The sequence below is a fragment of the Primulina eburnea genome, chromosome 15 (genome assembly GCF_022965805.1).
Source record: "Primulina eburnea isolate SZY01 chromosome 15, ASM2296580v1, whole genome shotgun sequence".
NCBI classification, from domain to species: domain Eukaryota; kingdom Viridiplantae; phylum Streptophyta; class Magnoliopsida; order Lamiales; family Gesneriaceae; genus Primulina; species Primulina eburnea.
The window spans coordinates 34193665-34221146 of NC_133115.1; the positions used below are offsets into that span (position 1 = coordinate 34193665).

Here is a 27482-nt window from a genome sequence, read left to right on the forward strand (position 1 = left end):
GTAAATATGTATTTTATAGAGTTAAATGTTGTGTTAAATGTTACCATATTTGAGACAACACACAGCGGAATATTAAAGATTGTAGCACAAATTCAATCTAAATAAATTGATAGACAAGATTAAATTTGCACAAGTATAAATACTTGCGCGGCGCCTCAGGGAAAAAATCAATCATTTTAAAACCAAAACGTTTACAAAAATATATCAATAGTGATTTTCACAAAAATCAATTTCATCAACACGTTTGAGAAATAAATGCTTTCTAAAACAGATATATAACCAGAATAAAACTTATTCAAGAAAGCAACAAACACGTGAGCCAAAAAACTAAAGCAACAAAACGATCTCCAGCCAACTTCATTAGGGATGTTGTATATAGATGTTTCCAACACTCAAGGCCACACGCGATATCTGCACTCTTTAAAACTTCACGTCTCTTGAAGGAATGTTTTCTTCTGATATTCCACAAAACACGAGCGTGAGTATATGATTCATCGATTGACTCGTCTGACTATCCTCCTTCCTTTTATTTTACGAAATCCTCACAATCAAATCTATAATACAAGAAAGGTTCAAATTTGATTAGTAAATAAACTATTTTTTTAAACATTATCTCATATCATGATAATACTATCATACTTATCTCATTATCTAGAAAGACAAAATCTCATTAAATATTTTACACAATCAAATCAACAAGGAAAGATAATATTAGAGAAATTATTTAAGATAAAAAATTATATCAATCAAATAAATAAAATAATATTTCCTTTAAGTATATTACATTCGCACCAAATGACATTATCTCAAGTCTACCAATATATATTTTTCTCTGTAAGTATCTTGTGAAACGATCTCATTGATCTATTTACATTAGACGGATCAACCCGATGCATACCTAAAGTAAAAATTAATATGTTTAGCATAAAAATTAATATTTTTTTATGAATTGAATCGAGTTAGATATTCGTCTCACAACACATGAGTTGTGTTTTTTTATTAGTGCATTATTCAATCAGTCATATCATAACATTCTTTGATGCTAGAAGAAAACAAATTTGTATATTATATGAAAAGTAATAATCAAATGTGTATATTATTTAAAAATAATATTCTAATATCATGATTTTAGTAGAATTTACGATAATGAACTCGCAAGAGCTATATTACTATGTGCATTGAGTATATCTTTGGACTGACAAAGTAACATGTAAACTACACTAATCAGATAAATTACATTAGTCAAACCATGTGTCTGTGTCATATGATCGATCACCTACAAAAGTGTTAGTAGTATGAATCAAACGCATAAATATTGAAAACGTTCATCTATTTCATCAACTCAAATCGAACAGAGCCATGTAATATAATTTATTGTTATTAAGTCCACGTAAACAGGCACATACTATATTAACACAAAAAGACCGGAAATCCGGTCTCCTCCAATTGGATAAGGTTTCACAACGAATCACTCGGAAATTGTGGTTTTTTTAATAATGCTGGCCATAGCAATTAATTGAGGTGCCTGTATTTATATTTGTAATAATAGTGGGTTACGTCTGATTATTTTATATTCAATTTTATATTTTTAAATTTACTACTAGATGGCGTCATGCGGTTAACACTTGACATCATAATTTTTTTCTATATCGAATTTTTTTTCACCATATGTCAATAAATAAATTTATGTGAACTTTATATAACCCTTTTTTATTTTCTCATTATTCATTTAATAAAAAACCACACCATAGTAGGAAGCCTATATCTTTCTTTCTTTCTTTATTTTCTCTTTTTTTTTAATGATGATCAAATGGGAACCCGCAATCGTTCTTTTTATATGTTTATTGGATAAATCTTCGAGTTAATACAATGACATACAAATCATACTATCTAGGCAAACCACACTAAGAAAACTACGTGCAATAGGTTTAGGCTCGCTCGAAAATGTGTCGGTAGAATGAACCAAATACATGTAAATTATTTATCTATTTCATCAACTCGCACATCACGAAAGAGACCGAGAACCTTTTTCTACAATCTAAATCCCATGATATACACCAAGTAGCCGTCAAAGGAGACGTGTTGCATGAGCATAATAGTTGCATACCTAAAATAATATTTTGTTATTTTTAAATTTTAATTTTATATGATTTATTTATATTATACACCTCAGATAAAAGTATAAAACGTATATAATAAACTCTAATAATTGCGTGAGTGATGGGCCCTAAAAAATATCTAAAAAATAATACCAAACTCCAATGAGAATTATTCATTTTTTTTTTATTTTAAAAAAATGAATTGGGTTTCACGTCCATAATAAATTACTCTCATCGCCAATCTGTCAATGTGACCACACCATAATAATATATGAAACACAACACTGATCACCACCACCACCACCTCCTCCAGCTCCTCCGCCACCAACTCCACGGCAGCCCTCCCACGACCCCACCCTATCTCAGGAAAGATATATTATAAACACATGCATCCAGAAGCAGTGGTCTTCATGGGTAGGTGTCTTTTCACGAGCTAAAAGGTTGTCTCTCTTTCTAGATAGGATAATTTTTTTTTTGATCTTACTGGGAATTAATGGAAGAATGCTACGATCATGAGTCTGAAGAGGATTTTAGTACTAAAACTCCAGAAAACACACTATCTGGTGATGAAGATGCTTTCATCCCTCCTCCAAGAAGAAGGTTTGATAGCATAAAATAGTCCCGCAGTTTTCTTATAATTCGAGTAGTTCGCAGGTATACTAAAGAGCATTTTTGGGGTTAATTTTTTGCTCCGAATTTTGAATGCGCAGTGGAAGGGGTGCACGAAAGAGGGTGGTGACAGTGCCGATTTCCGGCGGCTGCGGCGATGGATACCGGAGTAGAGGAGAGGTGTATCCGCCGCCGGATTCTTGGTCGTGGAGAAAATACGGGCAAAAGCCTATCAAAGGCTCACCTTACCCCAGGTAATTAATCAATTAATTACCCATTTTTCTGGATTTTTAATTTTTATCGAATTCAAGAGATGTTGTAGTTGCCGGCGGGAAGTAGGTGGTTGCTTTTGATTATTATTATTAGAGGCTGCTGTGTTCTAATATCTCATTCAATAAATATAGTGGTTGAACACATAATTAACTTTGTTTAAAATTCATGTCATGTAATAAATATTTTGAAATTCAAATAAATTAAATTTATATTTTAACAGGTAATAATATATGAAATTTAAATTTATTTGTCTTATAAATTTAAATGGCCGTGTTTTGCTCATGCATGTTCGACTAGACTAATTGGTGCATGTGCTTCACATTTATGGATAAAGGAAATTTAGTTGTATAGGTGAATTTTAACCTATACTTGTTTATAACGAAAGGGTTTTTGTGAAATTTTGTGGTTCTTTTTATAAATATTCCTTTGAATTTCATATATATGTTATTATATATTTTGAGGCCATTGTGTGAATAAGCTGCTGGCATAAAATTTGACAGACACAACATAAGAAATATTTTTTTAATGATTAACTAAGAATCTTATCAAATAGATAAGACAATATATGAAAATCTATTATTGCATGGCAGGGGATACTATAGATGTAGCAGCTCGAAAGGCTGCCCAGCCAGAAAACAAGTAGAGCGGAGCCGCCATGACTCCACCACTATACTCATCACCTACTCTTCGGACCACAACCACACTCTCCCCGCCTCTAAAAACCAACACCCCGCTTCTGGTGCCACTTCACCCTCTTCCTACACCGCCACCACCACTACTCCGCCCAACTTCCCTCCAGATCAAGAAAGTACTGCTGCTAATTCCTCCACCCACATAGATATCGAGCTGTCTGACGACGGCTACTACTCCGAGCTTGCGGGTGAGCTCGGGTGGCTTTGTGAAATGGGGTCCACCATGATGGACGGTAACACACTGGTGGGGCCTGTCTGTGCTGGCCACCCTGAAATGGAGGCGTTCATGCCCATCAGAGAAGAGGATGAGCTTCTTTTTGGTGATCTTGGAGACCTACCGGAATATTCCTTGGTTTTCGGGCGTGTAGATACAGCAGGCCATGTTGCGGTGGCACAGGATAACTTCTTATAACGTGGGATGAGTATATAACTAGATAGTACTGGAGAATATTGAGAGCTGCATGTTTCCCATCATTTGTTTCTTTTTTTCCCCCATTTACTGTAAAGATCTCAAGAAACGACGACTAGTTCCCTGATTTTATACCAAACTAAATTTTAGTAAATTTACCGCTGCGTCTTCGACTCTGGCAGCTGTGAATCTCTCCTAAAAACCTTCGAGCATGTATAAAACTATTCCCAGGAGAATAACTATGATGACAGTAAATAGGGTAACAATGGAGTAAATAAATAACACCAAAATTGCCTCTCTTTTTTTCATTTTTCTTTTCCCTCTAAAATGCTCTTTTATTATTTGATAATAAAGTAATAAACTTTCGTTTATATTTCTACTTGTTTCCCCGTGAATTATTTTGATTTTAATAGATAAATCTATTTTTAAGAGTGTTCGAAGTAAAATTAGTCGATGAACTCAAAACTTCTAATTTAATCCTTCATTCAATATATGCGCAAATTTATTTATCTTGTCATTAGGTAAATATTTTACAAGGTGGGTTTTTCTAAATCTCCCATATTTACAAGATTATGCAAACAAAAAACACAAAGAGGGAAATATAATGCGTGGAAAGTAAACTATACAAGAATTTTTATATATAGTATTTCGAAATTAAATTTTACTCCACTGTTCATGATTCGATTTCAGAAGATTCCACAAAGATATATCTGTTTCTGATATTGAATTGATCCAATCAGCTTATTTTTTTCGAATATGTCGAGTGTTCGGCTCTTCATTCCTCTTTGGACGACTTTTCCAACTGTTGATAAATTTTTGAATCAAGTACTTACAGCCACACAAATATTAATTACTAGAAATAGTTGTTAAAATAATATAAAGATTTGATGTGATCAATTCTTATCAGACAATAATTACCAACATCGAATGTTTTGTATGAGAGTGAAATTTAAGCATTTCAATAAAGCACGAACCTACAGATAGGGCATTTCCCCTGGCTCTTCACCCACGGCACGATGCAGTCCTCGTGAAACATATGGTCGCAAGGAGTCGACGTGACAAATTGTCTAGTCTCGAAATCTTCCAAGCAAACTGCACACCTTTTACCTATATTGTCTTGCAGGATGTTTTTGGTGTCACTGCTGGTAGATTTGTTGCCTAGTCTCCTGATTATATTGCTCATGTGTGGGTTGTAGAGTTGTTTCCTTAGATTATTGATGGCTTTGTTTTGATCTTCTTGACTCAGTCTCGATTCTTCCTCTGCTGGGGTTTGATCATATGGGTCGTAATACGTGCCACTGGTTCCAGGAGAGGTGTTTCGGAATCTGGGATGCGGATCATAAGCTTCGATGAGAAGGTACTGCACTGGTGCATGTCAAAAGCAGCTATAGCAGATAAAATGATAAAAGTGTTAAAATCAAGCGTCCCACAGAGAAATTGAAGTATTCCTGTTAACACATACCTCAATTCATTGCTTCCGTGTTCCGAGCATGATGAAAACATGAAGGTCGTTTGATACATAATATGCAATCATTCTGTGTCTAGATCCTTGTAGAAACATATTGATACTATATAGTACACCATATACTCTTATGATTCTTGATGCTTTCTTGATGAGAGTTGGCTGACCTATACAGAACAAGAAAAACAATTGTAATTAAAACATGAAAGCTTTTCAAGTTTCAACCCTTGATTTCACAAGTTTTCACTGCAGGATGCTCTGCATCAACTTATCCACTGTAAAGTTAACTAATCAGAAGTAACTTAGAAATAAAAGTATGCATAGCAATTCAAGAAAGATCTGACAACAACTCCAAAGAGAAAAACCAAGGGAACTTTCTAACAGCAAAGTCATGTATGTAAATCTACTTGAAGGGATCTCAAGATTCCAGAAATGCTTCAATATAAATTCTAAAAAACGAATGGAAAAGCAAAAACCATTAACATGTAGCCACTTGCGATAAAAACTTGATAAATTGATAATATAAGAGACAAAAATCAGTTAAATGGAATCAGGCAAACAAATCAATCTTTCTTAGAAAATGAACGGAAACGAGATCCTTGAACCCTTGAAAATTCACACAAATCCAAATAAAGAAGTCATTTTTAATTGTTTAAAACTTACCAGGCACAATGCTACATCATCTCCTATACCCTAGGGGAGGACTCGCTGAAAATGTACCAGCAAAGGGGCCAGATATCCGAAAAGATTTTTCATTCTTGACTTTACCAGAACTCACCACAGCTGCATATTCCTTTCCCGAAGTGATGGAATCGGCTAGTATCTCTAACAGTTATTTCTCTCTTAGCAATGATTGTCATGTATTTTAGAGCCGTGTGACAATCGCCACAAACCCTCAAGTTCTTAGTTACAATTATAGGTTTGTTAGATTTAAGGCTAATAATGGCAAATGCTACAGCAAGCTTCTCACTATGATAGAGAAGAATACTTTCCTTCTCCTCCTCTTCTACGTCTTGGTAAACAAAATCGGACTCTGATCTATAGCCCATTAATTTCATCTCTGCATCAAGTTCATCCAGTTTCTTATTTATCATAGCAGACTGTGGATGAGACCTATCCCCGCCAACAAAGGCGTGGATAGTTCCATTCACTTCTGTCCAACTGCATCCCGGTCTCTTCCTAAAGCCCAAATCCTTCTGCTTAATTCTAACAACAGCAGCATCGTCCCATCTAAGTGCGGTGGTATACAAATTGAATAGAAGAACAAAATTTCCAGTACTAGAAGGTCCCAAACTTTGAATTCTCTTATTGACTTCTTCCCCAAGTTCAATGTTTTTATGAATCCTACATGCTGCTAGTAAAGCGTTCCATAGGTGAGCATCAGGCTCAAATGGCATAGTACTGACAAAATTGTGAGCCTCATCCAAAAGACCAGCACGGCCCAACAGATCAACCATGCAGAAGTAATGATCCATCCCTGGTATTATATCGAATTCTTGACTCATCACACGAAACAAATGCTTCCCTTCAGAAACAAGCCCAGAATGGCTGCATGCAGACAGGAGAGCAACAAAAGTTACATCATCTGGTTTTTCACCTTCATTCTGCATATCTTGAAACAGCAAAATTGCTTCCTTCCCACATCCATGAATTCCATAACCAACAAGCATCGCATTCCATGAGACCACATCCCTCCCATGCATCTTGTCAAAGACAAGCCTAGCCTCTTCTATCTTACCACACTTATTATACATGTCTATTAAAGCATTAGACAGCGACACATCTGACGCAAATCCACGCACCACTGAGTAACCATGACCACAGGTCCCATGTTGCAGAGCAGATAAATGAGAGCAGGCAGGTAAAAAGCCCATCATAGTTGTCAATTCAGGCTCAAACCCTGATAATTGCATCTTATGGAACATTTGCAAAGCTTCCTGCGCATTGCCGTTTTGAACACAGCCAGAGATTATGGCACTATAAGAGACAGAATCTTTCGTCTGCATTTCTTCAAAGAACTGTATAGTGTAGTTCATCGACCCACACTTTGCATACAATGAAAGCAGCGTATTAGACACTATTACATACGAGACATGACCTGACTTAACCGAGTAACAGTGTACTTGTTCACCAGCGTTCGAATCATTCAGTTTAGCACAACCACGAATAACAGTTGCAAGCATAACAGGCGAGGAAGTTTCGCTAGCTTCCATTCTCATCTTTTTAAACAATTCTAAACCTTCTTCCACATAGTCACATGTAACAAAAGCTCCAATCATAGCACTCCAAGTGATCTCATTTTTTGACGCCATTGTTTTGAATAGATGTTTTGCATGTACCAACTGCCCACACTTCCCATACACATCCAGAAGCCCAGTGCCTACCACTACATCAACATGAAAATCCCTTCTCATGCAAAAACCATGAGCAGCTTTTCCTTCTCTCAACCTACATGTCTCTGCAATAGAGGGCAGAATGGCCACAATAGTAGAAGAGTTTGGTTCTACACCCTTGTTCTGCATCTCCGAAACCAGCCCAATCGCATCCAAACATAGCCCGTGTAATGAAAAGCCCGCGGCCATAGCATTCCAGGCCACTACATCCCTCTGAGGCATTCCATCAAACACCTCCCTCGCCTTCACCAGGCAGCCACACTTCACGTAAAAGTCGACCAATGCGGTACCCACATAAACATCATTTTCAAGATTATATCTTTTCGCATGCCCATGAATCTTTACACCCATGTCTATATCCTGCAAAGTAGAACATGCCTTCAGCACAAAAGGATAGGTGTAATTTGTAGGTGTGACCCCAGAATCCACCATTTCATTATACAAATCAACGGCCTTTTCAAAAGGTCCATCCCATGCATAAGCTCTAATAATCTGATTCCATAATATAGTCTTGTTTTTTCTCGAAGGATTTGGAATCGAATTGAAGACTCGATGTGCAAGTTGAGGCCTGCTGCATGAAAGGTAGAAACGCACGAGCTTGTCACGATATGGTGATTGAGAACCAAAATCTTCACCGTTCAGTTTGAGGATACGCTGGTGAATTATTTTACCTTGTTTGAGTGATTTTGATCCAATGCAAGCCTCAAGAAGTTGCAACCAACAATTGATGTTGGAGACCAAGCTCGTGCTTGGCATAATGCAAATAGTAATTGGCAGACTCGAGGTTCGTCTCCACCACTTACGGACCGACCATATTGCAAATTATCTACTTATGAACCCCAACCGTTATATTCTCATAATTATCTCCCCCACGAACTATCCATCAAGCCTAAACCACCAGTTCGTTCGCACATACTAAAGTCACAGAAGGACCACATCAAAATTTGATTCCACTCCTATAGATATATAGAAATTATTGATTTTACGTGATAATATACATTAAGTCTTTAAATTAATCAAATTAAGAAAACAAAGGAGTTTGTCTTTTGCTTCAAGGGTAGTTAGTTCTCTTGCTCTGCTTTAAACACCTCCTCGCCAACTCTCCGTTCCATCATTTTTTTTTATTAATGATGATGAAATTTGTAATCGTTATTTTTCGAAACCAACCATCTGTCCGACTGCCGTCATTTTATTTTGAGCAAGATGTTTCGGTTTCTTAATTTTGTTTTGTTATTTTCAATGAAGGAGTCGGGTTCATTTTGCGGCCAAGGATATTTGTTCGAAACACATGCGCAGATTTGTACTAATGGGAGACATTAATTAGGACAAATATAAACACACTCTCCATGGACAAAAAACACCCAAACATATTTTGACTTGCAATTGATATTATCGCATGCTTTGGATGGAAGATTAGATGCAACCTTCCATTTTCATTCTGTTATTGTCACTATTTTGTGGAGCCTTTGCATAAAATCTAATTAATATTTTGTATTTTTTAATTTGGTGTTCTCTTGTATTTTATGTGTGTGTGCTATTGGAAAATTAATCTAGAATAGTTGAATTAGCCGTGTATGGATGGATCGGTTTGAAATGTATTTCATGAAGAAAATAAACATCTTCCACCGATGACCCCGTCGAATTTTTATAACGTGCTCCTAGTTATCTAGAAAATATTGGTCTATTTTGTATGCACGGGAGAATTTTTTTTGTTTAATGTGAAAAATATTATTTTCTATTCTGCACACATCAATGCTCAACTGAGACGTGACACTTTATATATTAGATGATGACAGAAAGTGGATGAACATCATATCAAAACTGTATATATTTATATTATTTTGTTAAGTTTGAGACATTTATAATAACTAAGACATTTATAATAACTAATTGACAAAAATTTGTGTAAGACGGTCTCACATGTCGTATTTTGTGGACATATCTCTTATTTAGATCATCAATGAAAAAATATTACTTTTTATGCTAAGAGTATTATTTTTTTATTGTGAATATCGGTAAAGTTGACGCGTCTCATAGGTAAAGATTCGTGAGACCGTTTCACAAGAGACTTACTCTAACTAATTTTGGTGTCATGATGATTTTTTTTAAAAAATGCTAACGATACCTATTTAATTATAAAAATATTATATTTCATTTAATTAATAAAAAATGGAAAGTATGAAAGAATATATTTAATTATTGATCATAATATTACGCTAAATTTTTTCCCTCGTGTTCATGCTTTACTTATCTTCAATATATTAATTTGTGATAAAATATATCTAAACGTAGTATAACATTATTTAAATTAAAGCGAGGATATATAAAGCAAGAAAATAAACAATTTAAAAAATTAAATGCCCCAAATAAACGAATAAACGACGCATTATCTTCTACAAATTCAATATCTCAAATTTAACTATAAATTTAAATAATTTTTTCATTCATGCTCATGCAATTATTACGAACAATAAATAATTTTTGGGGTTGAAGTAATAAAATCACATCGAAAAAACTCTGTCCTTTTCCATTCACCCTAAAGCTAGATAAACGTATTATTATGGAATTATAAGCTGCAAATAACATTGAAGAAAACTAATTCAATGCGAAAAATGAAGTATATGGTCACCTTCTGTGCACAGCAGACACTTAGATTTTGGCTCACAGCTTGTGTAGAATTAGGTGAGCTCCATACTGTGGTTGAAGGGTCACCACCATATCAGGTGCATGTGCATAAGATGGAGAAAGCTCAAAACTATAATGTTTCAAAATCATGGCTATTGCCATTTTTGCCTCCAACATGGCAAAGTTCTGCCCAATGCATATCCGTGGCCCCCCGCCGAATGGAAAATATGCGTGTTTCCCATTCATTGCCTTCAACACTCCTTCACTAAACCTCTCTGGATTGAACTCCTTCGCATCATCCCCCCATATAGCGCTGTCATGTTGCAGCAAAATCGTGGGCAAGAAAATCTGAGTTCCGGCTGGTAAAGTTAGCTTCCCCAATGTAGTTTGTTTATGTATGAATCGACTCATCATGACTGCTGGTGGATACAACCTCAGTACTTCATGAAAGATCATCGTGATCTGGACGAAAAGACGTGAAAAAATGTTACTTGTATGTGATTTAGTAAGGATCGAACTGTAACTTCAAGTGTCATCTGTGAACAAGTACTTACGATTTTCAGGTGGTTTAAATCTTGGAAATCTGGAGTTGAACTTCCAAGAACTTGTAGAACCTCTTCTCTAGCTTGATTTTGCCAATCCAAGTGTTTACTCAGTAAAATCATCGTCCACACAAGCAACGACGAGGTTGTCTCCTGCCCAGCGATGTAAAAAAGCCTACACTCTTCGATCACCTCCTGCAAAGTCATCCCAGAATCGTTCCCATGCTGTTGAATCTCCTGAAAATTAGATTCCAACAATATACCTAACAGATCATCTGAATTAACCTCCTCAGATTCTATCACTTTCATTCTCTTTTCAATAATTCCTAATATCGACGACTTAACTTCCCTCACAATTTCCTTCATCCTTCTGTTTGTCTTTGTTGGCAAATATCTGCACACATCATTCGAACAAATGATGAAACAATAACCTAGTATCTAGATACTCGATGCTACAGTACACGCGCACAACGATCAAGAAATCGAGTAATATAATCTTATATACCTCCATCCAGGAATGTAAAGGAGCTGAGCAGCGTCAAAGAAATGCCCAAATTGTTCTTTTTGAAGTTCAAATATCTTTCTCCCTTCTTCATAGTTACTGCCGAATGCAGTGCGCGAAATCGCATCACTTGTCAAGGTTTGAAGATAAGGCCACACATCCACTTCACAAGATCCTTTGCTCGACAAAATCTCATCCCATTTGCTCAGCATATCACAACTACTCGAGTAAAATGAAGGAAGCATATTCTACTCCAAGAAAAAGAGTATAAAGTTATACTACAACATGAAGTTAGATCACAAATAAAATGATTAGTAGATCAAATCTCGAAATTTAACCTTTAATTTTTCGAGGTGAAAGGCAGGATTGATCAATTTTCTATGCTTGGCCCATTTCTCAGTTTCATAGGCAGCTACTCCTTGTGCTAGAAGTTTACCAAGTGGAGAAGAAGGCTTCTGAAAGACATAATTTTTAGACAAAACCTCTTTTACCAGTTCCGGGTCTGAGATAAGGGCTGTAGGTGTTGGACCAAACCACACAAAGCAATCTCTACCTCCTATTTCAAGTTGATACAAAGGATCATGCGAACATACAAAAGCAGACAATCAATCATGTCGAGTTTCTTATCATAACATAATTTAATCTGCTCATTTACACAACGAAAATAGAAGGAAGATATATTTTAGAATAACAACACACCGTAGTTTTTGAGAGATTCGTGGATGAAAGGCAACACTCTGGGGACTATATCATTAGAGAAAGTGATGGGTTTGGACTTTGCTTCTTTCATCATGGTGAGCATTTCTTTGAAGTCCCCAAACAAAAATCTGTAAGAATTGCCATTAAACCCCTGTTGCCTCAGCTGTTTCTCCTTTCTCTTGGGCCTCAACCACACCCAATTCAACATTTTCCAGCCATATACTGATATTAAAATAGCACCAGAAAGTGCCAATACCGTGTACATCATATCCATCAAATAATTTTCCATCTGTTAGTTAAAAGAACATGATTTTGTTCACCAAGTTTTCAATATACGAGCAGAGGAGAATGGAGATGAGTATGGGAACTTGTTAAGCACTCGTGGAAGTCTGGTTGACTTTTGATGTGACGCGGCTCTAGAATATTTCGAAACTAAAATCTAAATAAATTTCATAAACTGGATTAGCGATTAGCAATGTAATCAAGTTGAGTCATTCGAATTCTTCAATATTTGAGTCTCACTCTTTTATTTGACGAATATAATCATGACTCACGAACTTATTCAAATTTTTATTTAATTTAAATAAATTTAATAAATATGAATTATACTTTTAAATATTCATTAAATTATATATTTAGAAAAATATATAACATTTTTCTTAAAATTTGTAAATTTATTATAATAATAAATTTAGTAGATTTTTCTATATATTTTATAACTAATATGCAAAATCAATAAATCAAATATCAAAACTATTATTTTTTCATTTAATAGATGATTAATGAACTTACCATCGAACATGTTCACGAACTAACGAGCCGAATATTGTAAAACTTGAGTTTGATTCGTTTATCTTAACGACATTTATTAAAGAGCTTTTATCGAATCTAACTTCGAATATGTTACAAACGATTTGATTCATTTACATCCTTAAACAAGATACTCGGATGATTCTAAATTTATTAATTAAACAAAAAAAAAAAAATCACATTGGATAATATTTAAAAAATTATAAAGGAGTTTCTGCGAAAATTGGTTGTTGACCAAAACCAAGAGAAAGAACTTTTTAGTTAGCCTCGTGGCTCCACAAAGTCGAAGTTTCAAAGTCTTCACAAAAATCTTATCCAATCAAGGGTATCTCAAGTTTTCCACACGATGGAGCCTTCCATTTTGTTTTTTATTATTACTGTTTTTTTATTATTATCTTTTGAATTAGTCCAGTCCATTCTCGAATAAAAATCTATCATCTTGGCAAAAGGGTTTTTGTTTAGTGTTAGGGATCCGCAGTTTGGAACCTAGAAACTAAAATTCTTCATAATTGGCTTCACTCAATCATTTGCCATTGTTCTGCAAATATGATTGGGATAATTTGATAAAATCCTTTACATATTTTTAAGCTGGAGCCCTCCTACGCTATGATCACCAGCAACAAAGTTTCAAGCCAAAGAAGGAACCATAAAAGTGCAACTCCGTGCCACTTAAAACAAGTATGCCAGAATTATTCTCGGGCGAGATTTCCGAATGAAGACGTTTCTATAACAAACTCAAATGAAGCTGCCACCCAGACACAATCATTTGGCACATCCCAAGCACAATATATTCATGTAAAACATAAAATTGGAGCAAGGTGGTTGATTGATATATATGTTAGAGATGAGACTCTTATTATATATTTCACAAAAGGCCATACCTCGCTGTGTCATAGAGGGACAACAAAAACAAGCAAAATAAAGACTGAAAAAATACAGATATGGATCTAACTACCTACATATATACGATCACAAGATTCTAGAGTTGAATCAAATTAGCATTGCCCATGGACCCTTTTTTTCCTCCGGCCAGGAAACAAAATTTGGTGGCCATAATGGGCACTTTGGATCCAGATCAGTTTTGCAAGCTAATCATTCCACCAAGGCTCGAATTCATCTGTAAACCAACCAAGACTGTTCTGTTATACAGGTCTCGTCTTTCTGATTGTACCTCCTGTGAATCAGATGGACCAGGCATCTCCGTAAGAAACTGCTGCCAGAAGATGTCATTACCCCCAACCGGAAGGGAAGGAATGGTGCTGCCTTGGTCCCGATCTTTCGACAATTCTGTATCTAGGGTTTTAGTTGGGCTCATGTTCACATCAATTCCAGATGGTTTGTAGCTGGAATCTGGATCGATACGAATGGATGATATAGCCGGGATACCAACATATCTCGAAGATGTAGTCAGTTCTGGGGAGAAATGGCGATCTTGTGAAGGTGACACCACCATTTGGCACTCGAGAGAGGAAGGTGGAATACTCAAATCTGAATCGCCAGATGATGCTGGAATTTCTGTGATAACTATTGGTGAAGGCAAAGAGGGCACATTAAACTCGTGCGAATTTTGAGATGGAGTTTGGCCGATTTCTTGCAGAAATTTTTCCAAAAAAGTTAAGGAAGAATCCAACTTTTCAACCACTTCATAGTTCAATGATGCAAGAGATGAATTCTCTAGCAATGTTGTGCTTTGGTCCTCCGCCAGATTGGCTTCATCATGCAAATAATTCAAAGCCAACAACCTTCTTTTCTTGTTATGGGGCTCCACCTCGTCCATAAGACTCGAGGCATATCCTGGTTTCTGCAAAATTTGAGCCAAGATGGTCATCAACTGCTGCTGCCGTTGATTGATAGTTTGCAACGTCTGCCCTAATGACCTGAGTTGATACTTGTATTCTAGATTTTCATTTTCGCACCGGTCCAATTCCGACTGAAGTAAAAACTTTTCCTGTTGCAGTTTCTCAATCTCCTTTTCAAATTGTTCTCGCTCTGAGTCACTCAATGGAACCATGTTTCCATGACCTGAATGACTGTGGATGGGCTTTCGCCTATGTATGTTCTTTAAAAGATGCCTCTGCCCTCGAATAAACTCCTCATTTGCAAACTCCCACTGATCAGGATCAATTTTCCTGAAACCCTACAGATTGCAGGGAAATGATGAGTAAAAGCATCTTACAGTTACTATCTTAACAACTAAAAATAAAACCAGAAAATAAGCTCCAAATACAGAAATTTAACTGGGAGGATGTAGAACGTATTTTGCGAAGTTTTTTAGAAAGGTGACAAAAAAATATTGAGAAATGGCAGCAATGGCACGACTCGCCTTCCTCTTTTGCTTCATTCCAAAGCTATAAACTTTAAAAAGAACTATTTAACGAAGTCGAGATATATCCACACTAAAAACATTCATAATTTAGTAAGACTGATTAAAAGCTATGGCCAATGAATACAATGCAACCTCATTTCTTTCGAATCATAATACCACCTAAGGAGCACGTTCACATTAACATCCAAATATTTTAGGACCCAAGTTTGCAGCTGATCTTTTCCAATAATCGCACAAGTTTACTTAAGCCATGGGGGCTTTGGGCATTAAATTGGCGATCAATACTAGCTCGAATCCCAATTGTATGATCGACTGCCAACTCTTGCATCAAAAGCTATAGGCGATAGAAAGTTACCATACGCAGCACAGCGTGCTCATTGTTTGCAACCCATCGCAGAAGCACATAAATGAATTTACACAAATACAGACACTTGGTAAGGGGGAAAAAAGGCTTAGCTCCGTGAAATTGAAATTGAAATTGAGACGACGATCAAGAAATTTCAGAGAACAGAGGGCTTACATATGTGTTCAGCTGCCTGATGAAGCTGGAGAAGTTATTGTGCTTGAAATATTTAGGTAGCAGATCTCTAGCAAACTCCGGCGGATTCCAAACAACAAAACTATGACCGGTGTGATTCCAAGAAACTATAGAATTAGTCAATGGATCATCCACCATTTCATATGTTTTCACCAGAAATGGAGCCGGTGAATTAGAACCACCATTCGATCCATCCATCGCAAATGAGCAAATTAATTAAATAACTGACTTGAAAAACCAAAATTCTTCGATATATCTCCCCCTCAGTTAAAAACAAATAGCCCAAGTTTTCCTCAGAAATCCATCAAACCCCTTAAAATTTCGGTAAAGATTCAATATTTTCTTCGTGTAATAAACAAATTCAACTCACCAAAAATACTACTTCGAATCAGAAGAAAAAAATCCGCGCACATAATCACCCAATTCGAATCGATTGTAAATAAATACAAAACCTCCCAATAAATATTTTCAATTAAAAAATCAAAACAAAGGACTTTAATTATTATAACTGCAGAAAACTGGTAACTCTTAAAATAAAGATTGTCTTGGAGAAAAAGAAACAAGACCCACATGAAAGAATTATATATGGAGAAAAACCCAATTGGCAGAATCGTCAAAATTTGACCTTTGACTGAGGGCTGCCTCCAAAATGAGTGACCCACAAAGAAGAGTAGACTTGACTTTCAACAATTCAGGTTTTGGGGATTATTTGAGCACAGCTATTGGCTATTTGGCTAGAGTGAGTCTCATGTGAGATCGTTTCACGGATCTTAATCCGTGAGACGGGTCAACCCTACCCATATTCACAATAAAAAGTAATACTCTTAGCATAAAAAGTGATACTTTTGTATGTGTGACCCAAATAAGAGATCCGTCTCACAAATAAGACCCGTGAAATCGTCTCACACAAGTTTTTGCCATTTGGCTATTGCACAGTGTCGTTAATTTCTGGTGTACTACAGACTCTTTTTCCCGCACTCCTTGTGTCCATATATGTGTGTTATTTTTGTGTTGATTTTTTATTTTAAATTTAATATTTTTTATATTAGAAAATATTATCATTTGAAAATTCTAAAATTTGGATAAAGATTACAAAATATTTTATTAGTTTTAAAATTTTTGGAAAGTAGACATGATAGTGATAAGATAATACACAAATTTATTAAAATAGATTTTTAATATTTTTTTATAATTCATTTGGTTTATATTTAAATAAGATCAAAATATAATTATAAGAAATTGTGAGAGATTATACCGTAATTTTATATATGAATTAAAAAAATAAATAGAAATAAAAGGAAAAAAATATCAAATTAAAAATTGAATCTACAACTTGATTATTTAAAAACAAAGACTTTATCCACTTAAGTATATATGACTTGCATTAAAATTTTAACACTTATAATTATTAAAATATATCATGATACCAAAAAATAATTAATTTAAGATAAACAAATTTAATAATATAGTACATACAAACTTTATAATATATATATATATATATATATATATATATATATATATATATATACATACACACGTGTAGATAGATATTCATCTGTGTGTGAGACCTTTTGACTTTTCAAAGATGCCTTTTATTTTTTTAATTAAATATATTCATAAATAATATATTTAGAATGTTGAATTCAACTTTGACCGTTGACGAGAAGAGAGCAAAGTATTCCGGTGAACAAGACACAGTCAGATCCATTCAAATTCTGTGAAATGGGGCTCCATTTTGATAGTTCATGGCAGAGAAACCATCAATTTTGGGAAATATTTTCTTATTGAATTTGAAATTCATCGACCAATATCTTTTATATATTTTAATCAATTTCATAATAATTGATCTACATAATGTTCATTATAAAACTTGTATTAATATCGTTGAAATAACGTTCAACTATTGAGTTTGATAAAATTGTACGTCACATCAATCATGTTTGGATGTCTAAATGCTAAAGACATAGAGTTTGGTATACATGGTAGGATAAACATGTGATATATAATATAAAGATAATTTAAAGATAAATAAGATGTAGGATATTATTTCAATGTTTGATATGATTTTAATAAGAATGATTAAATTTATATATTAGATTGCAATGACAAAATTAACCTTATAATAATAAATTTTATAATTTCAAAGTTGTTGCTTGAGTTCATATTTTTTATATGTTCATGCGTCGATAGTGCTTGCATGATTTATTTATTTTTACGTCATTTTATATATTATATAATATGATAATTGAGTCCTTGATTTTGTAATTCTAAATAAAATATCTCGTATCAGCAAAGATATCTTCCAACATATATTAACCCTTAATATTTTTTAGTATATTAAGGTGAGATTTTTAGATGAATTTCCAACATATACACATCTGTTTCCTTAAACTTTATCATCTGATTTTCTAAAAATCACAAAATCATGATTGCTCAATTTATTATATCTCATCTCGGTAAGATCTTTCTTTGATTTTCCAATTTCCAAAAAGGTAGTCTAATTGAATACAATTGTGTTGTTCACCAAGTATTTGACATAATGTGTATGTTTGCTCTCAAAAAATATTAATAATTATGTTATGCATGTATCGCGTGTATATCGGCCCGTTAGTATATATAATTAAACATGGTCCATACATCTTGCAGACGACGATTTTTTCTGTTTTATGATGTTTTTGGAATTTAATATATTTTTCTTGACAAAAATTTGTATGAGACGGTCTCACGGATCGTATTTTGTGAGACGGATCTTTATTTGGATAATCCATGAAAAAGTATTACTTTTTATGCTAAGAGTATTACTTTTTATTGTGAATATGAGTAAGGTTGATCCGTCTCACATATTGAGATTCGTGAGACAGTCTGACATGAGACCTACTCATTTGTCTTTGTGTGATAGACAAAAACTTGTATGCGACGGTCTCACGGGTCGTATTTTGTGAGACATGCCTCTTATTTGGATCATCCATGAAAAAATATTACTTTTTATGCTAAGAATATTACTTTTTATTGTGAATATCAGTAGGTTTGACCAATCTCACTGATAAAGATTCGTGATTGTTTTACTCTGTGTGATATTAGAGAGAGAGCGCGCGCAGGTATACATGATATTTGGCTCCAGCCGCCACGTTTTTGGATTTTGCTATTTAGTTCTGGTTGAAATTTTATTAAATACTAGTTGACCAGGTACTTAGTTAAAAGTAAATTCGGTGATTTTTGTTCGTTGAGGTTTTAATAATATGCCTGAATGGTTACTCGTATAACTATTAATATTAGATAAAACAAAGTTAATTAAGAAATAAAATTTATTTAACCTATTAATGGTTTGTTGGAATGAATAGTTTATAATAAGATGAGACATTTGTGTGGTACTTTTGAGATTCTTTGAACAATGTTTTTAGGATTTTTTGACTTTTGAGCATGAAACTTTCTCGAGTGTATTTTCGAAAATTCAAATATTTGTACGTATTTAAAATTCAAATACATCAAAATTAATATATTGTAATAATTTAACAACTCTTACAATCTTGAGATTAAATAATTATAATTAGCTATTACTTCAGACATTTTTCGTTGCGGCTTAACATATATCTATAGTAGTTGGTAATCGCGAATAATTTATAGTAGTTCGTTTCAGATAAACACCACTACTGAATATTTGTCTAATGATTAGAAAAATAAAACCAAAATCTGGATTCAATTTACCGACTACAAAACGAGCGGGGTATAAATTTGGCAATCACCAACTCAATCAGCTTACATAAACAAGTTTGGCCTGGATGCTTTGTATGTGGTCTTGAGCTTTCTAGTTGGCGGCCTCACCTTTCTAAACACCAAGGGAAACTTGATCTTCGAGTCATGGAATTGCTTTGTGCTCTCCCTCTTGCACAGCTTAGCGGGAATGGTTGCAGTCTTAATAATTTGGATGCAATGGTGTCAAACTCTGTGGCGAGAAGCCATTTCTGTATACATCTGTTCAACAGCACCGTTCAAGGTAGTATCGCGGTATTCCTTGTACATGTTGTGATATCCAGTTCGACTTTGGTATCGCAGCCAGATTCCATAGTTCTTAATAGTAGTTGGGTTCTTCTCAAAAATCTACAAACCCACAGGGGAAACACAGAGATGGTCTCAATGTGAAGGTCGGGCAAGGATCATCATGTTTTCTCAAGATATCACATGGGAACATATTATCGGTATCAAAATGAACAGGAGATTAGTAGAGTGTAGATGAAAATGATCCAACAGTGCCAAGCATAAAAAATATTTTTGTTTAAATCCTAATGCTTAATGGAGGAAAGTTTCATCAGACAACGAGGTAATCTAAATGGGAACCATTATCTTTAAACGATATATCTGTTTCAATTTCAAATCAAATAAACTGAAATGATCAGAACAAAAGATGAAACAACTGGATCATTTACCTCATTGATAGCAAGAACCTGACCGTTGCTCTTTTTCACCTTCTTAAGCTTCCTCAAGAAGTACCTTCACGAATAAAACACTATCAAAACCCATTTAATGTGATCAATGCAAATCTTTAACTTATAAGTGGCAAGAGCACACATGTAACACATTTAACTATTGAAAATTAAGTTATTTTTATATAAAAAAATTTCAACAAGTTGTAAAACAAATAGTATTCAAGTAAAAATATATAGAAATTACAACACAACCTATGTTATTTTCTCATCTTACTTACCTTGAGGGTTAGTTATGAACACCACTAAAATATACCAAACTCAGTTTTTGTAAGGCCATCGTGAGAGATATTACTTAGGCATTCCAAATCAAAAACGAAAAAAAAAAATTTGTTTCTCAGTATGTATGAAGTCGTGCCACTGAGAAACAGAATTTGCTTCTACTTCAAGGCCAGAGCCGGGAAAATAATAGTAACTGAATATATCTAGCATTTATCATATAAGATAAGATAAAGGGTTTCGAGCCTAAACAAATCAAGTTGTAATCCTATCAAAATTATATTCTTTTAAATAAGAACACTAATTACCAAAATAAAATTAAGAAAAATGTATTTCTGCTGATCTTTGAAACACTCGAATCATAGATAGAGTAGATACAACATTGGGCTATAGAGCTAAATAAATGTTAATAAAAAAAACAAAAGACTCCTGCCATATATTCCCTCTCTACCCACACAGATATTTCTTTTCTTTTGATCGCAATTATTCATGGTTTCAGCTAGCATTTAACTTGGCTTCAAGGGGTGCTCAGAATTTTGAAGAAAACCAGGCGTAAACTAAAATTACCCCAATCAAGCCTATAGACTTGTCAAAGTAACAGCGTTCAAAGTAAATGTATCCTTTTAACATCCAACAGCGTCCAATTGGGAGACTGGGGATAAAGAAGAGGACGGAGAGTTCAATAATACCAGAATTTGGACTTGGCTCGGACCTCATTAGTAGCCCAAAGCTTCATGCGGTAGATCTTAGGGTGCGCATCTGTCTCCGTCGGAAGAGCTCTCCCCACGACCTGATACTGGTGGAACTGCGCAAGTAACCCAGTCAATTACATCAGGCTTCGTACCCGAATCAAACACCTAACGCAATGCACCGTAAAAATAGCATGTACAAGTATAATTACACGAATATATGAATTCAAAGACACAGCAGATAGAGAAACTACAAACAAAAGTACCTTGAATGTCACCATTTCAGTGGATTTAGATCTGCGTCTCACTTGTAAAATTTGTTGGGGTTTGAATTTATATATGGTACGCATTAGGAACGAAATGAAACCCTACTAAATGGGCTCTTCAATCTATTGGGCCAACGGGTCATATTGGGCTAGCCTATATCAAATATTATCACGGGCCCATCGTAATGAGCTCAAAATGCCGATCAAGAGAAGCGAGCAGCTTACTTTCATATTCCGATTCACCACCGGAAAATGCTATCCTCAGCCCAACCGCCACGTCTCTTCCGATCCCCAGCAACCGCCGCCACCACCTTCAAATACCTACACGCCTCACCTCTGCTCCCCACAGCCACCGCCATTCCTTCTCCGCCATCTGATATTCTCACGACCCGTAAATCACTCCTCTCCCGCCAAACATCTGCCATCGACCTCGCCAAGTCCTTTCTCCACCGTCTCCGCCGCATTGAGCCTCAAGTTAACAGCTTCTTATACGTCTCTCCAGAAGAAGCCGTGTTGAAGCAGGCTCAGGAGCTGGATGATAAGATTAGGAACAATGATGAAGTGGGGCCCCTAGCTGGGGTATTGGTCGGGGTTAAGGATAATATTTGCACCTCAGACATGCCCTCGACCGCAGGGTCTAGGATCTTGGAGAATTATCGGCCACCTTTTGATGCCACGGCAGTGAAGAAGCTTAGGGAGGCGGGGGCTATTATTGTTGGGAAGACGAACTTAGATGAGTTTGGTATGGGGAGTACAACTGAAGGCTCTGCTTATCAAGTTAGTATCTTTTTTGTAGCGATGATATAGTTTGATTTTTGCATGAACTTTACTTGGTTTGCTATGCGTGGGTTCCTCTGCTCGTTAAAGTGGTCATCTGAATTGTTAAAATGTGCAATGTGGCTAAGTGAACTGAAGCTTGTGAATTTTCTGGAGGTGTTTGACGGATTTAAAATTGTCTCTGTTCACTAACACTTTCAATCTATGGACTTCCGTAAAATGTCTGGATATTGGTTTTGTTTTTTTTTTTATTCGCGGAGAAAGTTGCAATTTTTGCACCTTGTAGCATATATATTGTGTTGCGGTATTATGTACCTCAGAATATACTTTCTCCGTGAATAATCAGTTGTGCATCATCATGATTTGTCTCATTAGTGGGGATACTGATTGAAAAAGTGTGATGTGAATATCTAAACATAAACGATGTAAACTCTATTATGTTTCCCTTTGGGTAGTAAACCAAAATCGGAACATTATCTCTGAAACTGCAACCAAAACCTTTTATTTGTTGTTCCAAAACGGAATCAAAACCGATGATTTACAATTAGAAACTGGAACCTAACCCGACGCCATTTGGAATTAAAAGCTAATTAGTCTAAACTTCAAAATTCATCTTAAGTTTTAAAGTCATGAGCATAGATCGACAACTTAATTTACATAATTTGTAATACTTTTTTTATTTTCAAATTTTCAAATACAAATTTTATTTCTTTTTCAAATGGTTGTTTTATGTTGTAATACAATTATTGCATGATTATATTTAAGTAGTTTGATGACCTTATGAAAAGTAATTTTCTTTTCTTTCACGACCGTTAAATTTAACGAATAATTCGGTTTAAACCGTAACATAACCAGAATCGAGTCGTGTCTATGGCTATATGCTAAACCTTTGACTTTGGGACTATGGTCAGATGTAATGTTGGAATACCAAATCCTTCCTTACCAGAGTTGCAAGTCTGTCAAGTGACTATAGCTTAAAAGCAAGGTGTAAGAAAAGGCAGGCCCCTTAATAAAATATTGTTGTATCTAGACATAATGTTCTAAAATCAAAATACTTTGTACAAATCTGTGTGACATCCCCAGAATGTACTTTACAAGGTATTGAATTATAACAAGCAAATATTTATCAGTTTAAAAGGAAAAACTAACTTAATATAAGATGTACTCAACAATTCCTATATCTTAGGTAGGTTCATCGATACCTTGAGTCTTTAAAGCGGACCAAGGTGCCGGCTGCATGGCAAGTTGTGATTCATTGAAGAGTTGAGTCTTGGCTTGTGTATATACGCTAGTTACCCCTAGAGTCTATGATTAAACCTGATTCCATTTTTTACTTGCATTACCATGTGTAGAGAATCGCCATGTTAAAGTTTGAAGTATTACCTTATTCTTGGTGGGGAGATGGATTTAAATAATTGATTATATATTCTCTTGTAAAAGGTGCCAAAGTAGAGTCTAGTGACCATAAATTCCTATATCAACCATGGATGGTGTTCTTGAAAAAGAAGTGGTCCATAATTTGACTTTAAATATTCCAGTTTATGGAGCCAACATCACAGAACAAATAGTACGGTCAATCACAAATAATTGCAGCACTTTCAGTCCTTTAGTGTTGAATAAGATCTTTATGGATATTGACATCATGATAAGATATTTAGATGGCTCAGAGCTCTTTTGATTTGTTACAACTATTACAAAGTGAAGAATTAGCTTAAATTATAGCCGGTAATTGGATATGGTTTACTCAGGTGACACATTTTCATATTCGTTAGGTGACGGCTAATCCTTGGGATTTGTCACGGGTACCAGGAGGGTCTTCAGGGGGTTCAGCTGCAGCTGTTTCTGCCAGACAGTGCATGGTTTCACTGGGAAGTGATACTGGTGGAAGTGTTCGGCAACCAGCATCATTCTGTGGGGTTGTTGGATTGAAGCCAACATATGGGCGCGTTTCAAGATATGGACTTGTGGCTTATGCGTCATCCTTGGATGTTATTGGATGCCTTGGTTCATCTGTTGCTGATGCAGGAATTCTCCTTCACACTATCTCGGGCCATGATAATTTTGATGCGACCAGTAGCAAGAGAGTAAATGTTTAAATACTTAACCTGCATTCGTGATTCAGTAGCACCCAATCATCTACTACCAAAAATATCTTATAACCATTGTAGGAATTAAGGTATGGTTGGGTTGTTGGGCATAAATTGAGGTGAAGGCAAACCTCATTTTCTTTTTTATACATGTATGTGTATAAAATCTCATGCATCAGATTTTAAGTGGCATACCTTTTTTATGGCTAGGAGAGTGCTAATCAAGCTTTTAGTCTAGCTTCTACCTTCCTAAGATCAAGTCATGCTTTCAAGATTCTTCAGCTGTCTCTTAATCTTGATGGGCGAATACGTTTTAGGAAGTTCCTGACTACGCATCACAATTCCTTGCCATCGATTACTTGGAGTCTAAACCCTTGAGGGGGATGAAAGTTGGTGTGATAAGTGAAACGCTTGGAGATGGGGTTGATTCGGAAGTAGTATCTTCAGTTCGTTATGCTGTTTTGCATTTGGAAGAACTAGGTTGCATTGTCACTGAGGTTTCCTTTTCTCTGTCATATATTTCCCTAATCTTCGTTCATTTATGCCACTCTGATAGAATCATAATTTTTTCCTTTCCATATTTTGTTTGCCTGATGCAGGTCTCGTTACCGTCATTTTCCATTGGATTGCCAGCTTACTATATTCTTGCTTCGTCTGAATCATCATCAAATTTGTCTCGTTATGATGGTGTCAGGTTATATTACAACATTCCTTTATGACAATTCAAATAGAGAACTGGTGTGATGTTGATTGGCGGATTTGGAAGACAGCAGTATATAATCATCTCTGTTATAAACTACCCAATACTTACTGTATAAAATAACAGCAGAAACCTTGTAATTTGTATCTAATTATTATTCTGTTTAGATATGGCAATCAAGTTTTTGGAGAAGAGCTTAATTCTCTTTATGGGGGTTCTCGAGCTAAAGGTTTTGGTTCTGAGGTATGACTCTTGAAAATCTATTGGGGGAAAATAGCTCCTTGTTTTGATATGGGTTTATGACATGTATTATCGTGGGTAGTATTCGTCTGTTGTTGTTTCATTATCTTGTCTGAGAGAAGACCTCTCCAGATATTCACTTTGCAACAGTTATCTTCTTGTTGCAGGTTAAAATGCGAATTCTAATGGGTGCGTACGCACTTTCAGCTGGTTATTATGATGCATATTACAAGCGTGCCCAGCAGGTTTGACTACCAATTCCCTGTTTTTATATTGTTCATGGATGAGACGACTTAGATAAAGAAAATTAATACCATATGTTTTATCATTCTGCTGCGGCTCTAGAATATTTGAAACTCAATGTTTGATAAGCTGATCAACTGCCGCCCTGGAAGTAATTTGGTGTAATCACTGTGTCACGAGTGTTTATCACATTGTTATTCTTTCTGCACTTAATTATTTTCTTTGCTGCTGTTTCAGGTTAGGACTCTTATTCGGAATGGCTTCAAGGAAGCTTTGGACAAAAATGATATCTTGATATCTCCTGCTGCTCCATCTGTTGCTTATAAGATTGGTATGACACCGGCATAGTTCACGTTGCGCTTTATTTCATCTTTGGTTTATGGACCCATGATTTTTTCTCTTAATGTTCTAGTTTGAAATCATTCAAAAAGAGTTATGTAATTTGTCCAGGTGAGAAGAAAAATGACCCACTGGCTATGTACGCAGGAGACATAATGACTGTGAGTTTGTAGAAACACTTCTAGATTTTGCAGTTGTGTACTTATTTGGAGATTTATAGTTCTTTTTGTTGTTCCCTTATCTTGTGCATCTGCACCGTGAGTCTTCGTGGTTCTTATATCTTAATGAGGGGTTAAGGGGTTATTGTTCTTTACACCCAAGTCATTTTTAGTTGCTAGAGTAGAAAAACCTTTTCCCTTTCCCATTTGTGAAGTGGTCTGGAATGCGTGTGTGTGTGTGTGTGTGTGTGTGTAGAGAGGGAGAGATGCAAAAAGGTTACAAGACATCTTTGCATAGATATTGAATCAGATTATTTGCTGCACAAGCACGGTTCTGGTTTGCTGATTATTTTATATTTTTATGTGTTCACACAGGTCAATGTTAACTTGGCTGGCCTGCCTGCATTGGTTGTGCCATGTGGATTTGTTGAAGGGGGATCTGCGGGCCTGCCCGTAGGAATTCAAATGATTGGAGCTGCATTTGATGAGGTGCATAAATATTCTTGTCTTAGCAAAAAATTTAACGTGTTCATTCTGCAACTATACATCTCAATGCTATTTAATATGCTGCGTAGTTGAAATTAATGATATGCCTTTTCCTGTAAGAAAATAAAGTTTGTTCTGATGCATTTCTCTGAATGTTGATGGTGCAGGAAAAGTTGTTGAGAGTAGGACATATCTTTGAGCAGACTCTTCAGGGTTGTTCTTTTATCCCACCAATTATAGCTGATGAATGGAGTTCTTAATCACCCACCATATGGTGTCTGTTCTGGAGGATGAGAATTTTTGGTTCAAATTTTTCTATACATTTTCATTTCTCCATGTTACCTAAAATTATTATTCCTTTATATCATTATCAAATGTTCTTGAAAAGTTAACTGTGCTATGAATGGCTAATATACTAGGAGTGGAGGTCGTTATTATTGACCGTGATCTGTCTGTACCCGAAAATTGAAGACATGGGGACAATTTTCGTTAGATGCCTGGATAATCGATTTTGCTTATTTCTCTGAAAAACTTGACCATTACAACTTTACATTAAATGAAATCTCACTTTCTTATTGTACTGTTTTTTTATACTAAGATAAACTCTAATCTTAACTATTATGCATACAAGTGGGATTTGAACACAAGTTCTCGGATAATATTGCAAAAATGAAAACTAAAAAATACCGAACGGGAAACGAAGGACACTTTGCACCTAACCTCTCATTTAAAAGTCTCGTGTAAATTAAATCCTAACAGTTCTGTATAATGATTTACGTATAAAAACAAAATTGTATTTTATTTGAAATGTACAG

The 27482-nt window shown here is 35.3% G+C and overlaps 5 protein-coding genes and 1 pseudogene across 5 annotated transcripts; 2 read left to right on the forward strand and 4 right to left on the reverse strand.

The window, feature by feature from the left end:
- Window positions 1-2334: 2334 nt before the first annotated feature.
- On the forward strand, window positions 2335-4236 carry LOC140815072 (probable WRKY transcription factor 69). The gene is made up of 3 exons (XM_073174175.1): window positions 2335-2699; window positions 2810-2962; window positions 3572-4236. Exons 1-3 carry the CDS (start codon window positions 2593-2595, stop codon window positions 4083-4085), a joined length of 774 nt encoding a protein of 257 aa, XP_073030276.1. The 5' UTR covers window positions 2335-2592; the 3' UTR covers window positions 4086-4236.
- Window positions 4237-5220: 984 nt separating this feature from the next.
- LOC140814112 (pentatricopeptide repeat-containing protein At3g16610) lies at window positions 5221-8817 on the reverse strand. Its single transcript, XM_073172990.1, has 3 exons — window positions 6208-8817; window positions 5545-5711; window positions 5221-5467 (listed from the first exon to the last, which is right to left on the reverse strand). Exon 1 carries the CDS (start codon window positions 8691-8693, stop codon window positions 6309-6311), a length of 2385 nt encoding a protein of 794 aa, XP_073029091.1. The 5' UTR covers window positions 8694-8817; the 3' UTR covers window positions 5221-5467; window positions 5545-5711; window positions 6208-6308.
- A 1444-nt stretch (window positions 8818-10261) lies between these two features.
- LOC140814442 (cytochrome P450 CYP72A219-like) lies at window positions 10262-12730 on the reverse strand. The gene is made up of 5 exons (XM_073173428.1): window positions 12306-12730; window positions 11945-12162; window positions 11610-11854; window positions 11117-11498; window positions 10262-11024 (listed from the first exon to the last, which is right to left on the reverse strand). The coding sequence occupies exons 1-5, from the start codon at window positions 12592-12594 to the stop codon at window positions 10599-10601; spliced, it is 1560 nt and encodes a 519-aa protein (XP_073029529.1). The 5' UTR covers window positions 12595-12730; the 3' UTR covers window positions 10262-10598.
- A 1207-nt stretch (window positions 12731-13937) lies between these two features.
- Window positions 13938-16686, reverse strand: LOC140813926 (heat stress transcription factor A-4b-like). Its single transcript, XM_073172737.1, has 2 exons — window positions 15962-16686; window positions 13938-15252 (listed from the first exon to the last, which is right to left on the reverse strand). Exons 1-2 carry the CDS (start codon window positions 16175-16177, stop codon window positions 14191-14193), a joined length of 1278 nt encoding a protein of 425 aa, XP_073028838.1. The 5' UTR covers window positions 16178-16686; the 3' UTR covers window positions 13938-14190.
- A 2893-nt stretch (window positions 16687-19579) lies between these two features.
- Window positions 19580-21785, reverse strand: LOC140813578 (large ribosomal subunit protein eL20y-like; annotated as a pseudogene).
- A 58-nt stretch (window positions 21786-21843) lies between these two features.
- Window positions 21844-27242, forward strand: LOC140813577 (glutamyl-tRNA(Gln) amidotransferase subunit A, chloroplastic/mitochondrial). Its single transcript, XM_073172148.1, has 11 exons — window positions 21844-22414; window positions 24187-24498; window positions 24819-24998; window positions 25101-25195; window positions 25369-25444; window positions 25609-25686; window positions 25922-26015; window positions 26135-26184; window positions 26557-26670; window positions 26835-26940; window positions 26989-27242. Exons 1-10 carry the CDS (start codon window positions 21890-21892, stop codon window positions 26925-26927), a joined length of 1617 nt encoding a protein of 538 aa, XP_073028249.1. The 5' UTR covers window positions 21844-21889; the 3' UTR covers window positions 26928-26940; window positions 26989-27242.
- The last annotated feature ends 240 nt before the right edge of the window (window positions 27243-27482 follow it).

Excerpts from the sequence above, each read along its gene's own strand:
- LOC140815072 (XM_073174175.1), top strand. The coding sequence starts at position 2,593 with ATGGAAGAATGCTACGATCATGAGTCTGAAGAGGATTTTAGTACTAAA. Across the intron at positions 2,700-2,809 it reads ATCCCTCCTCCAAGAAGAAG|TGGAAGGGGTGCACGAAAGA; the intron begins GTTTGATAGCAT and ends TTGAATGCGCAG. Across the intron at positions 2,963-3,571 it reads AAAGGCTCACCTTACCCCAG|GGGATACTATAGATGTAGCA; the intron begins GTAATTAATCAA and ends ATTGCATGGCAG.
- LOC140814112 (XM_073172990.1), bottom strand. The coding sequence starts at position 8,693 with ATGCCAAGCACGAGCTTGGTCTCCAACATCAATTGTTGGTTGCAACTT.
- LOC140814442 (XM_073173428.1), bottom strand. The coding sequence starts at position 12,594 with ATGGAAAATTATTTGATGGATATGATGTACACGGTATTGGCACTTTCT. Across the intron at positions 12,163-12,305 it reads CGAATCTCTCAAAAACTACG|GAGGTAGAGATTGCTTTGTG; the intron begins GTGTGTTGTTAT and ends AACTTGAAATAG. Across the intron at positions 11,499-11,609 it reads CTTTACATTCCTGGATGGAG|ATATTTGCCAACAAAGACAA; the intron begins GTATATAAGATT and ends TGATGTGTGCAG.
- LOC140813926 (XM_073172737.1), bottom strand. The coding sequence starts at position 16,177 with ATGGATGGATCGAATGGTGGTTCTAATTCACCGGCTCCATTTCTGGTG. Across the intron at positions 15,253-15,961 it reads TCAGGCAGCTGAACACATAT|GGTTTCAGGAAAATTGATCC; the intron begins GTAAGCCCTCTG and ends TGCAATCTGTAG.
- LOC140813577 (XM_073172148.1), top strand. The coding sequence starts at position 21,890 with ATGCTATCCTCAGCCCAACCGCCACGTCTCTTCCGATCCCCAGCAACC. Across the intron at positions 22,415-24,186 it reads CTGAAGGCTCTGCTTATCAA|GTGACGGCTAATCCTTGGGA; the intron begins GTTAGTATCTTT and ends CATATTCGTTAG. Across the intron at positions 25,445-25,608 it reads CTAAAGGTTTTGGTTCTGAG|GTTAAAATGCGAATTCTAAT; the intron begins GTATGACTCTTG and ends TTCTTGTTGCAG.